Source organism: Leuciscus leuciscus (assembly GCF_965113295.1).
Source record: "Leuciscus leuciscus genome assembly, chromosome: 6".
Classification (NCBI taxonomy): Eukaryota; Metazoa; Chordata; class Actinopteri; order Cypriniformes; family Leuciscidae; genus Leuciscus; species Leuciscus leuciscus.
Genome location: NC_138730.1, coordinates 30,281,850 through 30,296,623, shown reverse-complemented (window position 1 = coordinate 30,296,623; position 14,774 = coordinate 30,281,850). Strand labels below are relative to the sequence as shown.

The 14,774-nt window shown below is 40.9% G+C and overlaps 1 protein-coding gene across 8 annotated transcripts in view; it reads right to left on the bottom strand.

The window, feature by feature from the left end:
• Positions 1-1,030: 1,030 nt before the first annotated feature.
• Positions 1,031-14,774, bottom strand: part of rnf220a (ring finger protein 220a) — a 127,475-nt gene continuing 113,731 nt past the window's right edge. For 4 of the 8 annotated variants that reach the window (XM_082172638.1, XM_082172641.1, XM_082172637.1 and 1 more), the window contains 4 exons: positions 8,144-8,252; positions 7,160-7,330; positions 6,847-6,921; positions 1,031-2,919 (listed from right to left, as the gene is read on the bottom strand). In XM_082172638.1, coding sequence (XP_082028764.1) covers positions 2,848-2,919; positions 6,847-6,921; positions 7,160-7,330; positions 8,144-8,252 — 427 coding nt within the window. In that variant the 3' untranslated portion in view covers positions 1,031-2,847. The remainder of the gene's footprint in view (positions 2,920-6,846; positions 6,922-7,159; positions 7,331-8,143; positions 8,253-14,774) is intronic. The other 4 variants (XM_082172643.1, XM_082172642.1, XM_082172640.1 and 1 more) reach the window with 1 other exon arrangement.

Sequence of the window (14,774 nt, the reverse complement as noted above, 5' to 3'; positions counted from 1 at the left end):
AGGGTATAGAGTTGGTCCAGTGTTCCACGGCTGGGATGACGGAATAGTAAATAATAAATTGAAAAAATATGTAAATGTATTTATTCATTTGAATAATTTGACACTGTTGCCTTTATAATATCACACTTGCAATTTCTCTAGCACAGTATGAACAAGTCTTATAGAATACAGTATAACTGCCTTTATATTTTAGGAAAGGGGTCCTAGTTGGGGTTCCATGGAATTGAGAAGTCTGATTTGCAGAATAAAAATGGCCTGTATGTGCACTGTAATTAAGTCCATAAAATGGAACAACATAACTGCTGTTTACTTGAAGGTTCTCCAAGCTTGTTTCTTTTCAAAAGAAACCCACAAACACTTCCAACAAGAGGCTGAAATAGGGCTACACAGACTTAATATAAACTCCTGCTGATTTTCCAAAGTATCTATCAGCACTTTATAGGCATCTGAAAGTGTTTAAGGGCCCTGCTACTGTTCGCTCCGATACATCATGAACCTGGAGTTTGGCCTGGGATCAGAGGGTGTACTGGGGAGGTAGACGACTTCTTAATTACATCTTGTAATTTCATGAAATTTTCATTACAGTACTTAATCTTTAAAGTGCACCGTGCTTGTGCTTTGATTCAGCTGTTCAGGTAAAACATCACCTGTTTATTTAGCCTGCAGATGGCAGAATAGAGCACTAACCTTTCCTTTTTTCCAAGCGTCCAAAATTAGGCCCAAAAAGACCTAATTTGATGCACTTAGTGTCAGGGATAGTACAAAATCAATGGGGTAGTCTCAAAACCTCATCGTTATCACTACCGGATGCAGTGTAATGCATATCGAAATGAGAAATCACAATGCCTTCGGAAGTTGTTTTGCTGCCCGACACTCAATGGACATTTATTGACTGATGTACTTCAACAGCTAGCCTACGTCAGCAGGTAGAGCATGTGGTACCATGATAACCAGCTTCACATCTCGAATACTCATACTGGTATAGTTCCACTAGGCAGACCAGTGAATGAAGCCAGCACATGATGACCAGTTCAGATTTACAGTCGTTTAATTGATGTCAAATGTAGCTTACAAACGGGAAAGACACGTACCATTTTCAAGAATATACAAGGACACAAATCATATCACACAATCATCTTGTGCAATCTGTCATCTTTGGGGCAGGAACGAATTGTTCGGCAAAGGAAGAATACAAAGAGTCAACCCTAATTCTTATTTACTACCTGTATTTTACAAAATTGTTGCAGAGAGGATGTTGGTACAGCTGTTGACCCAGCCACTGTAAAGAGATTAAGGAACAGTGAAAGAAGTTATAACAAATGCAACATTTGACTGTTTATTGTGGTGTTGGGATCAGCAATGACCTTTCACTTCTTCCTTTTTTTTTGCGCTTACATCAATACAGAAATCACAGAATACATAGATGTACAAATATAAAGCACACTGTCTCACTCCTAGGGAAAATGTGAGCAGTCAGTCAGTCGGCCAGTCAGGGAAACGAGTCTGGACTCTTCCAGTTCATTCTTTGAGAAAACAAAGTAAAATGTTTACCATGTCCTTGATGTTTCAGAGAGGATGTCTGAACATAACTTGTAAATGAGAGCACCCTTAGATGTGTTTTATTTATTTTTTTAAAATAAAAATCCCTTTCCGAGGGAAGAAACTGATATGCAACTGGTCAGAGGTTCTCTTAATACTGTATGTTCAACGGAATAAGCAATAATTCCAATTGTTTGTAACAGACAGATGGCATTCAGCATTAAGCGAAAAACAAAACAAAAAAAAACACTGAAAAATGAGGGTGAATAAAAGTAAATCTTTCCATTTCTTAAAAAAAGCAAAGAAAAAGGAAGATACTTTCCCTTGTTTCAGGATTAAATCTACAGTTTTTACTGTATATTTCAATGAAAAATGTACACCTAAATCTTTTAAGTCCTAGTTTGAGTAGTTTATTATTATTATTACTTAAATTTCTTCCTGTACAATGAAATACAACTTCAACTTCAAGACAACAACATCTGCTTTAAAAATACAGAGGGTTTTCTTTTATTTTTTATTTTTTTTAATTCACCAAGATTGAAACATATGCCCTCCCTCCCGACCCAAACCACCCCCAACTAAAACTGGACTTTTATTCAATATATATTTCTGTATGTGCACGTGTGTCCGTGTGTGCACGTGTATACAAGTGTGTTTTGTTCTCTATGTCATTTACTCACAACACTGTAAACATACAGAGACTATTATACATGTGCTTGCACTGATTCATTGAATTTGGTTGACATGACTAGAACACCACAAAAGTAGTAATGGTTTGGGGTGAATGAGAACACAATGGAGAATCAAGATTGAGGAGTTCTGGAGAGCCTCAGGTGGTCCGTTAAAGTCTCCTCTTCTTATCGTCAGGCTGATGTTCCGGTCGGGTGGACGTCAACGGTCTTGGTGAAGAAGTTGCCACAGAGTGTGAAAGAGGGAGACTAAGAGCAGCAGCAGCAGTGCAGGTGAAGGGACAGAATTAGTACTCTTTCCATCATCTGAGAAGAACAGGTTCCTCATCAAGGAACTAAGCTGACTTTGGAGAGGGTGGACCATGGACCAACACAAGAGGGAAGCGGGTGGGCTCTTTACACAAGCAATTGTAGAGGAGGACTGAGTCTATGAAGTCCTCATTAGTCCTATGCTTGTTAAGTCCTTCCCCATTTGAAGTCAGTGCGAGTCTGTGCTCGTGCCTCTCATGGTCAAGAGGCCGGAGGATACTCCACTCCCTCAGGCGGTGGGGAAACCAAAAACACTAGCGCAAATGGAAACAAAAGTAAAACAAAACAAAAAGAATCCCAGCCTTTTTGTTCACAAATAGACACGTCTGAGGTCCCCTGGTGATGTGATGGTGTTGCATTGTGGGCAGAGTTTCTTGTTTCCCTATAAGAAGAGAAAGACAGACAAGAAAAGAAAAAAAAACAGTGAGAAGGTGGTCATTTCCATATGAAAATGCAAACTGCTATGCTATCAAAGGAACTTTGTGTACAAGCATTTTCCTCTTAGTCTACACTACCGTTCATAAAATGTTGGGTCTGTGCAGATACACTGATTTGGTGCTCAAGTACCAGTGCAGTTTGTACTGTAGAGCAGTGGTTCCCAAACTTTTTTTTTTTTTTTTATATTGTTCCCAAATATTTAATTGATATTATCGCTTGTACGCTTGCAACAAGGATGACATTTTTTTTTTTAACAAACAGTATGTTTATTACTATAACCAGATATGTTTATGCACAAATAATAGCGTATAATATTGAAAATACTATAACAAAAACATCAGTAGGCCATTTGTAATTTTAAAACGTAAGCCTAGGAGTAGCCTATAAATCGGCCCTATTTGAAATGCAATAACAAAAATATCAGTATTCACACTGGTGTGTAGGAAAAAAAAGAATGAATATAGGCTATTACAAAATGACTGGTGTCTGGGACCTCAATACTTGCATGTTATTTGTGAGGCTTTCTGCTGGCAGTGAGTCATTTGGTCAATGCGTGGAGAGATCTTAGGGCAAGACGCATATCATCCTCAAGGGTCAGTCTGGCCCTGTATTTGATTTTAAGGGCTGTCATGGTTGAAAATCCATTTTTTGGTCAGCCAGGGGATTGTGAATAAAATTAACTAATGTAATATGATCGTTCTCCTTAAAGCTGCAGTCAGTAAGGTTTGGCACTCTAGTGATTAATAAACATGCGTTTATTAACCGAAAAATTTTCTTGCAGAAGAACATTGTAGCCGGAGCTACTTCTCTCTGTTTATATCTATGACAAGTCACGCAGGCACTGGGCTACACTGCAGTGGTACGACCTGAACCAGTGTAAAACAGTCCCAATATAAACACTTATTATAGGTGTACCATAGTGACCCAGGATAAGACAAAAACACAGTTTGGAAAATGGATTCATGATGTACTGGCTCATTATATAAATTTAGTACATTTTGAACACAAAAAAAGTTACGGACTGCTGCTTTAATGCTCACTGCTCAAAACTTTTCAAAATATGACGCGACCCCCCCAAAGAGCTCACTGAGGCCCCCTTGTGGGCCGAGACCCCCCTGTTGGGAACCGATGCTGTAGAGTACTTTAATAGTGCATGTATGTGGACGTAAAATTTGTTTTTGGGCCTTACACGGGCAGCCCACCCTGTTCAACAAGCATGCGCCTTTCCCACTACCACTCTGATGTTCAGCCAGTACACATAAAGCCTGCACCATAAAAGCAGGAGAACAGCAGGGAGAGGTAGAGGAGGAGGAAGGTGAGCTGTGTGGTCTGCTGTCTGCACCACACACACACACACACATGCTGAACAGGACCGACTGAACATCACAGGATCTGCTCTTAAAGTCAGCAAACTATATACTTACTCAGCTTCATAAAATACCACCAACACTTGATGGAGACCTAAACAGCAAGGCATGAGAGATATAAAATCCTCATGTTTGTCGTGTGCCGCCTCTAGAAACGAACCCAACTGTCTGGTGAAGTTCAGACAGTGACGTTACTGTGAGGAATCTTGCAACCATTGGCGATCATGTCCTCGTGTAACCTTCTCGCACATGTGCCACTGATGGCATATTTCTCCTCCTCATACACAAGAAGCGCACTGCTACCGCTAATATAGGAACTGACACATTTAGGGGGGTTTTAACATACATGAAAGTGACCTTTTGCCCTAGACAAGCAAACTGAGGAATCTGGGAGCAGTAAGGGTGCCAGAGCATGAACCCTGCAGTGTGCCTTCACATCTAACTGTAAAGAGGATTTGTGGCTCCATATGAATCGGTTCATGTCTAGGGCACCAGAACCCGGACTGTTGATCCTGACTGCACAGAATGAAAGAAATCCAGCAACACTACCTGGCTTGTTATGCTGTAACAATGGGCTCTACCATTACACGGCAAATGTGCAAATAATCAGAACAGTTTCAAATTCAACATCATGGTCTGCCTATGCGAGTGGTTTATATTGATGTGGCCAGCGTGAAATTGAAGTTGGATTCTCCTTCTGATTCCCTACATAGACTGAGTCATTTTCATTTACTCTTTTTAAAAAAAAAATTTAAGTGAGAAGTAAAACCTGAAGCAGTGTAGCAGAAAAAACTCCAGTGTGCTTCCCTCCATACCAACGATCCCCCAGACACAAAGGGGACCTGAGATTTGGTTTCTTTGTTCTGGGAAGCAGGAGTTTACCTAGTTTTAATGAGCGTGGGCAGGTCACGGTCTAAACGTGGGCTCCTCGCATCAGTGGCGGGTGGCTGCTGCGCTCCATTAGATTCATAAAACAAGGCTGACGCTAACCAAATTACACGCATTTACTTTGATCAAGACGCAAGGAGCCCCGCCGTGCTACTTTTATTGCTGTCTTTAGGCAACAATTTTAATGCCTGCATCACTAACAATCCGCTGTGGCAGCACAGGCTGGTGCACACACACGTCTCTGTTCCTTCTTGCCAGCGAGCCGTGCACAGAAGGCCTTGTGATAAGCGGAGATGGAAGGAGCTGATTTAATATATAGCATATTGGAAAACGGCTGAGGCTGGGAAACATTTCCTTATTAATTGTTTCCGTGTGGTGACAGAATGTGTTAGCGGCTAATGAGAGTGGGCTCCCAGAGGAAGACCGGCTAAAACAGCTTAGAGAGAAGAGGAAGAGCCAGTGAGTATAACTGTTGGGATTACAATCGGACAAGTAGAGGTAATCGCAATTCTGAAGATAAGAAGCAAATATAACACCAACACCGACTTAAAGGATTTAAAAACCTGGAGCGCTACATGAGGAATCGCACAGGTCTGGTCTAGATGAACTCTTCAACCTACACTAAAGCCAAATACCACAGCATTATCAAAATAAACTACTCCATTAACCACATTAACCACGAGTGACTCATTGCATGAGAAGGGTTGGGCACTCTGTGGTGCGTAGAATTGAAATTTAATATGTACCTGAACTACCCACATTTCATAATTTACACCAGCCACAACTGCACTACCCCTATTCTCTTTTACACTTTAGAGTGAAAAATGTACATAGACATGACTTCAAGTAATCCAAGGAAGAGCTTGTGATGTGTGTCATGTGATATGTTTCTTAATGCAGGGGTTTTCAAACCAAGGTCCCTTCATATATGATGAACCCCATGTGAGGGACCCCTTCCAAAAATATAAAGCTACATATATTCATGTACACAAATAAACTCTTTATAATGGGTGAGAAAAATAAGCATGATTCAGCATGTATTTCTTTTAAGACAATATCAACTCACTTAGTATTAGCATATCTTCTTTTTACCGATTATTAGAGCAACACATAAAAACTTCAAAAAAATGAATAGATAAACAACAATTTATACTGATTTTACTTATTTTCATGGAACCACTTACAAAAATTGAAAGAAAGCTTTATATATTAATTTATAAAACCCATTCATACTGTGTGAGAAAACATTCTACTTACTATAACTATATATTTATTTTATCAAGACACAAGGAGTCCCACCATACTACTTTTATTGTTGCTATTTATAAACTAAATTTTTCATTTGGTAATTCCTCTCCCCCCAGAGCAACCCCCACCCCCCCTACACACACACGATAAAATTATTTAAATGGAGCTGCGCGTATTACATCTTGATTGTTAACGGACAGCATAATCAAATTAGCCCAAAAGTTTAAAAACAAACACTTAAGTACAAGGAAGCAACATGGAGAATTTAACGAACAATAGGCTTTTAACATTCTGCCTACATTTGCATAATGTCTTGCATTATGACGATTCATTATGGACCTACTGATGAGCAAATGCGTCATTCTTACCAGAGTCCTTAGCCAGCATTCTTCACAGTGCACATGCCAACACTGGATGGAGGTGAGTGGCATTGTATAGGAGTCCTGAGGTAAAGACAGAGAGAGAAACAAGACAAAAAAAGACAAATTATTAATTTAACCAGGTCAAATTAACATAATTTCACATCTACAGCCACCCACATATACAACAAAGGACATCACTAGACAGCACCAGCACAGCAAAGAGCAGCCAATGGAGGCAGGCAGGTGGGCAGTGAGGGAGCATGTGGGGCAATGCAGGGGTCAGGCGGGGTTAGGCCAATGGGAGCACAGAGAGCCTTACCCTCCGGAGTGGGAGCAGCTTCTTAATCCCACTGCTGTCCGCAGTGGCAGTGCTGCAGCCCGTTACGTAGCCTCTGTACAAACAGTACACGCCGAGCTGCAGGGCCTCTGCGCTCCCGTGCCTCTTGACCGCCTGATTCTTGCCGTCAGCCCCTGTTTGGGGTGGCTTCCGCTGCAGGGATATTCAAGAGCGGTACTGAGAAAAAGAATGTGGCCGCCACGGCAGGAACAGACACACACATCAGACCAACGGGTGCAGCTATCAATAGAAGCTCTAGCGTAAAAGGGATGGATGGGAGTTCTGTTGTATTTTTGCACGAGTTTTCGGTTTGGATGTCATGCTAGGTAGGTGGCAACTGTCTAAAACAGATGTTAACAGTTAATTTAGAATTGAGAAATCATTTATTGGGCTGCTCTATTTCCAATAACCAGCAGGTGGCAGTAGACCACCACTGGGAAAAGCTCAACTCCACAGACTGCACATGAGACAGAAGCAAACAGAAAAATGTCTAGAATCTTTTTAATTAAATAATCAAAACATTTACAAGCATCTTTATTCAGGACAATGTTCTCTACAAGGCCACAAGTGATCAATCTGTATATCTGGGTGACTTTCAGGATGTTTTATTTCATTTTAATGAAAGTGAAAAGTCAGGATGGATCTAATCAACCTCCAGACATAAAGAGGCATGTCTGATTAGTCAGAAGCACCTATATAAATAAAGCTGAAAAGGTTTAGCATAGATATCCAACAGGATGGCCACTACTGCTAGAGGAACTCCTGCAACAGAATCTAATTATATGGGTTAATTTTCCAGGCCATGCTAGATTGAAGCTGAAGGAGGCAAACCATCACAAAGCTTCAGCCAGCTGGGTGCATGATTGCGGGTGTTAGGTTATATCACCATGGCATGTTATTAGGATGCGGTTATAACCAAACACAACCACATGGACACGCACAATATTGGCAAGCGAGAGTTCTCACCATGCATATGAGACACTTGTATCGGTCTCCTCTGAGGATTTGCTTCTCCAGTTCTCGTATGCGGGCCTTTAGTGCCTCCAGTGTGGTTGCTGTAGAGTCCTCTGTGATCCTGAAGGTTAAAAAAACAAAAACAAATGAAAGTTGAGGTTCAATTAGAGCACAACAAACCAGTTTGGCCCATACATAAAACTGAAAACTCTGGAATGCTAATTACGTTTAAAAAGTTGTGCAGTCATGCAAATTTACAATTTAAATTTGCAAAGCTGCCACACGGCTTCAGTTAAGACAAACCTGACTGCCAACTCCTAAAAATACTAATGCGAAATTAAAAACAGACGTCCCAACTGGAAACAGTGTATTCATCACTGTTACAGAAGGACCATGATGTCAAAATGAAATAATATGTTTTTACTTTATTGTACTACTATTTCAATTTCAAATCTCATTAACCAGGGAACTGGGCGTCTTCTGAGGTCACACTCGCACCGGTTCCTCCAACTTCTCACCACTCAGGCCTTCACTAAACATTCCTCAGACAAATGCTTCTCAGCTGCTGAATGTATATTTAACACTGTCCACAGCATATGAACTTGCAATAACTAAATCAATATGGCAACCATTGATTGTGCGGCAAGACGCTTGGCGAGATGTTTATGGTGATCCGCTCATTTTCCAGCCAGATGGAGCACTGATCTACAGTATTGATTTAACGTTGCGCCAGCGTTCTCCTAGGCACAATCCCCCCGATTAGTGCCTGCCGTTCCACTGCCTTTTCCAATAGCTTCATTTATTACATGCCTGTGTGACTCCACAATGAGTACACACTCAGGGCACACACACACAACACTGGGACATGGGCCTCTCGGTAATCAGGTAGTATTAGAATGTAAATCAAGGAAGGGCCATTAAAAATGGAACAGACCATTTATGGACTCAGTATCTCCTATAAGGCCAACCTTTAGGAAGAACAATGACAGTGTAACTGAAGAATCATGGGCACCTTGAGAAGCAAAGCTTAAAGGGGACCTATTATCCAAAATTCACTTTTATATTGTTTTTGAACTTGTCTGCAGTGTGTACACAAACGTGAACATGAGTTCACGAGAGCGCCACGATGCATGCGCTAGAACTGAGATGATGAGAGAAGCTTATAAACAGACAGTGTAGCGCTTTCGGTGTGTCGAAGTGCTGAGTCCCAGTGAACTGAGCGAAGTCATCTGCGTCATATCAGTTCTCGTGCATGCGATGTAGCGCTCTCGTGAACTCGCATCAGAGGCCCACACGGAAGAAAGTGAATAGTTGAATAAAGTCGTTATTTTAGTTTTTTTTTTGGCGCACAAAAATATTCTCGTCGCTTGATAAACTTAAGGTTGAGCCACTGTAGTCACTTGGACTATTTTAACAATGTCTTTAACTTTCTGGGCCGGCAGATGCAATTACCAAGCAGCCTATGAAGGAGTGAGCCAGCTCTCAGATTTCATCAAAAATATCTTAATTTGTGTTCCGAAGATGAACGAAAGTCTTACGGGTTGGAACAACACGAGGGGGAGTAATTACTGACAGAATTTTCATTTTTGGGTGAACTAACCTTTTAAAACGCATAGAAATGATAATCAAAAACAAACAGATGTTTTGTTTGTTTTTGGCAGAGTATCCAAGGCACAAGCTGTAATTGCACATAACTATTCTGGATAGGGGGTTGGAAGCGGCACAGAATGTTTTTGCTTCCACTCAAAATTGGGGATTTACAACATGGTATAATAAATAATCTGAGGGGTATTTTGAGTTGTAAATTCACAGACACATTCTGGGGACACCTGAGACTTATATTACATCTTGAAAAAGGGGCATAATAGGTTCCCTTTAAATTCAGCCAGCCAGGAATCAAACACATCCCATTTATTTTAAAGCCTATATGATGGAAGTGACACATTTATTTTAATCTGGATTGTGACATACTTCTGAATAAAGCAGATTATCACGAAACAAAAAAATGTGGAGCGGGGACTTGGTTCATTCAATTCATCAGTTGTTGATTGGATGGGAGGCAAAGGTTGCAGTCACTTGCAAGATAGGTGCAATGTTTAGGCAGACTAAATGACTGGAAAAGTCCAGCATGTCCAGTTATGACATTTTGATTAAGAATTACGAGGTCAAAACAAATGTTACAAATTATGACATATGCTATGAATATCACAATAAGATCAATAACATGCATTTAGAAAATAGACGAAGGTGAATAGGGTGAATTTTTATTTCATTAAGGAAGATGTTAACAAAACTCTGAAGTCCAGGCATCTTCTCAAGGTCACCCTAAACCTCAACTAGGTCTCTCTCAAAAAAGCCCCAACAAGACAACGACCTTGAATAAGGAGAGCGAGCTGACCGGACGGTCAATTCCCTGCAGCCTACAATCCGCACAGGGACTATAAAGCTTTAAAATCTCTTCTTATTAGTGGCCAGCTTGTAAAAAAGCATTTAGTCTTGATTAGCGTGCATGCTTATAAAGCAGACAGGAGAGTAGGTGTACCAAGCTCCATGCCTGCTGTTTTTCTTTAACAGCTTCATAAATCGCTGTGGTTCACTTGCCCGTATGCCGTCACCAGCCCAACAAAAAAAATACAACTTTTACCCCAAGTAATGCCCAACCCGCTGCAGCATGAATATTCATTGTGTGGTGCTTTATAGAAAACCACATTCTAAAAGTTATTTAATTCCCTCTGGTAATAAAAGAAGGTTTTACTCTGTCTTTATATGGATGGAGAGATCGTTTGGGGGAGAGAGCCGGGCTGTGTTTTAATACGAAAGCAGGTGTAAAACCTGGAGAGGGGTTGCTGGGTGAATTCAGAACAGAAAATCATCAAGGTCCTATTGAGTGTGTTGGAGAAAGTTTTAAAGACATTAAACACAGGCCTCGTCTCTGCTCTGCAGCAATGTGCTGGCTGAATAATGCCAATGACGTCACCTAGGGAAGGAATAAAGTCTTTTCAATTATGAATTTAAGTTACTAAGGAAACCACAATGAGGACTGACATCCAAACTAATGTCGCTTACCTACAGCTGTGGTCTATAATGGTACACCCATTATATTAAAAATCAATGTGGATGTTAAAGCAATGATGGACGACTCTAATACTTTACACAGGCATCACTCTCTGTAAAGGTATATTTTTAATTTGTAAAGCAACAAATGCACAAGTTTAAACAGGAAGTAGCCTCTGCTGCTATCTCACACTGCCATTATGGCCCGGCACTGAGTGTGAGGCTATTTTTCATTTCATTATCCTGCCCCGTAACCATCTGTCTCTATCAGAGCTGAGCCTAACTGTAGAAGGCGGTCTAATATATAGGTCTACATGGCCTGACACGAGAACACATGAGTTACAAGTACAGACAGATACAGAGAGATCTTTAAAAAGTCACTTGGCTGACAATCAATCCGATAGCAAGTGTCACTGTATATTTTAAAGCAAGAGGCTGATTGAGCATAACAGCTTCTGATAAAAAAAAAAAATATATTAAACTTGTAGAACATGTTAACTATTATGCAAATTACTTTCACAAATACACATAGACACACAAATATATAAATTGTTGTTTCAGTGTTTCTTAAAACTAAAATGTGTTTCTTGTTTGGAGATATTGCTGATACTACAGTAAAAATGTGGCTAATGGGAAAAGAGATTGAAGAACAAAATAACTAAGTCATCACTAAAAAATTAGATTATTGTGGAGGTACACAGAAATCTGCTCCATTGCTTCAAGTTGAACATGAAATGTGGCTGCGATCACACGGGTGGCATAGGAGCCCTCATTTATCATGTGAAGAATGAGCGGAGACAAGAGGCGACCCCTGTACCCAGAGATCATTACCCATCTGGGCACAGGAGAGCTCGGAGAATTCATCAGCCCCCTCTGCCTTACAAACACACATACGTACGTATACAATTTACACAACTCACGACACAGCAACAAGCTCACCCTCTTACTCCAACAGCCAACACACACACACCATCCACCATGAATCACTGTAACTAAAGGGGACAAGTCTCATTTTCATTGCAGATTGAAATGCATGTGTTTTACAAACAGTGGGGTTTGAGATTGTTTTCAGGCTGGAAGTGGAATGAAATGATTCAGCTCCTTATGTGGCCTCTTTAAAGCTCACTCACATTAAGACCCCTCACTTCAGGAAATTGGAAATGAAACAATGGCACAGCCATTCCCGTAAGTTTGCATGCTTTATCCATTTGGCACACATTTTTTTAATGCTTTACCAATATATCAAGTATAACCTCAAAAGCTACAACAACTGCTATTTGTTTCAGCCAGGAAACAGTTAATACACCTCCCTCCCCCTTCTCATGACCCCTCAGTATTTGATTAATGACATCATCATTGAGATTTATCTCCCTGGCCCCTTTCATAAGACAATATCACGTAACATCCTGTGATACCTGATCAAATCAGCAGAAGGAGAAAGGAGAGGTGCTCTTCGGAAGAGAGGGCTCTACTGTCGCGGAGAGATGGATAGATTCAGACGGAGGGCCGAGAAGGACGGGCACAGACTGGGAAAAATATTGCGGGCGATATTAAATAAACGAGTGTGTGTCACGTCTGGAGCTAAGAGCTAAGCTAATAAAACGGGTGGCGGGTGGGTTGCGCTCATTGCTCGCTCTTTTCTATGACATCAAACAGCTGCGGTGATTCATACCCCGGCCGGCTAAACACTTAATGCTTTCCGATACAACGCTACGGCTAGTCTAAACGGCTGCCTCGTGCTCTGCGCTATACGCGGAGGGAGGGCAAAACAGAAAAAGTCTCAACGGAGGAAAGCAATGAATCAATCTAAGCTGTCACGCTCCTGCAACTCCACTTAGGAATCCCGTTCTGTCCATTTTCATCCTCCTACTCACACACCCACGCTCGGACAGAGACACACAGTGTTCATAACATCATCCACTAACATTCATTTCCACACACTCAGTCAAACCTATCAAGCAACAGTGTGCAAAGTCACGCCTTTAACTGCAGTTCGTGGAAAACGTGGTTAACAAACGATTTCAATTGCAGACTGAGCTGACATCAAGCTTGTACTACAGATGAAGTCATTCGTAGATGCACACTTGACTAGAGTTGGGTGAGAGGAACGTGCTCACGATGTGCTGACGAGAAAAATCAATTGTGTCGGGTCTGCTGCGCTTATTCACCAGTTATCCGCCCCTGATATTTAATATGGGGCCCAGTGATGGCCGCCCGCACAAGATTGATTCAGCTACATTAGAAGTCTCTCCCTAGAGAAGAGGGCTCAGAGGAGAAAACAGACAGATAGAGAGGACAATGAATTTTCTTTTTCTTCTTTTTAGGGGGGGTGCACCTTTAAGAAATGTTTAGGATTTTTTTTTATAAATAAATAACGACAGTGTGAAAAAGTACAAATAAATCAAATCTTATAAAAAGACATTATACAAGCAAAATATAAATAGTATTAAATACAGAAAGTAGGCCTAAACTAAACTGTCGAAATGAAAAAAATGATAATGAATATCTTTGTATAAATCAAAGTAAATATTACTGAAATAAAATCCCAATTATTATATAAAATCTAAAATAGTCTGCTAAAAGTGTCAACCACACAAACAAACAAAAAATCTATATTAATCATTTTATCAAAAATAATCAAAACTTACACATTTGCTATGTTTTATAGGGGTAGGCCTAATTTAAATTTTGCTTTGTTAAACCTATGGTACACATACCCCTGGTTGAAAATCATGAGCACTTTTGTTAAATTCAACAATACAAACTTAAAACTGGCAATGCCCTGGACAATCCTGCATAGTGGGATTAAACAAGGATAGAGACAAGACACAGGTCATGTGGACTGACAGCTGTGCTATTGGGTAGGCAGAGTGTGACTAGTGCGTTGACCCTGGACCGGCTCTAAACAGCAGGGGGAGATCGAGCCAGGAGAGAGGACAGTCGCACCACCACCGTGGCAATAAGCTCCTCTTCTACGAGGAGCTGCGCTCTGACCCCAATTACCCATTCAGTGAGGCTGGGCCCCCGTGTACAAGAGGGAGGAGAGTTTAGCGGGAGCAGTTGTCGGGGAATATGGATGAGGACGCAGAAATGCGGGAATTACAGGTGCCAGCCTTTCACCCACTCAGGTTATTCAAATTTATCTTTTTGTAGGCTGCCTGCTAAAATTCCTCCATCTTCACTTTCAGTGGAGTGTAGGGATTCATCTAGCTTTCTCTGTGTTCCTCTGTTGTTTGATTGTTCACTTAATTTAAGAATATGACATTTGAATTTGACACATTTAATAAGTTTAGGGGGGAAAACAAAATCCCTCCATAAAGGTAAAAACTTCCTTTCACTTCTTGCAATTAGAGATAAATATTGCATAATTCCTGCAGCGTAAATCTGTAGTATGGAAATGGCTAAGGGGATATTAGCATTCGCGAGCTGTGCAGCGAGTCAGGGCCAGACAAGGCTCAGCTGCCTGGGATCAATACTCTGGACCACTCCCTGTGATCAAGCATGCTCCAGAGAGATGAGCACACTAAATGCATCATTTATGATCTTGCAGTCCCTACACAAACTAATCTCACCCCAATACACCAGCAAA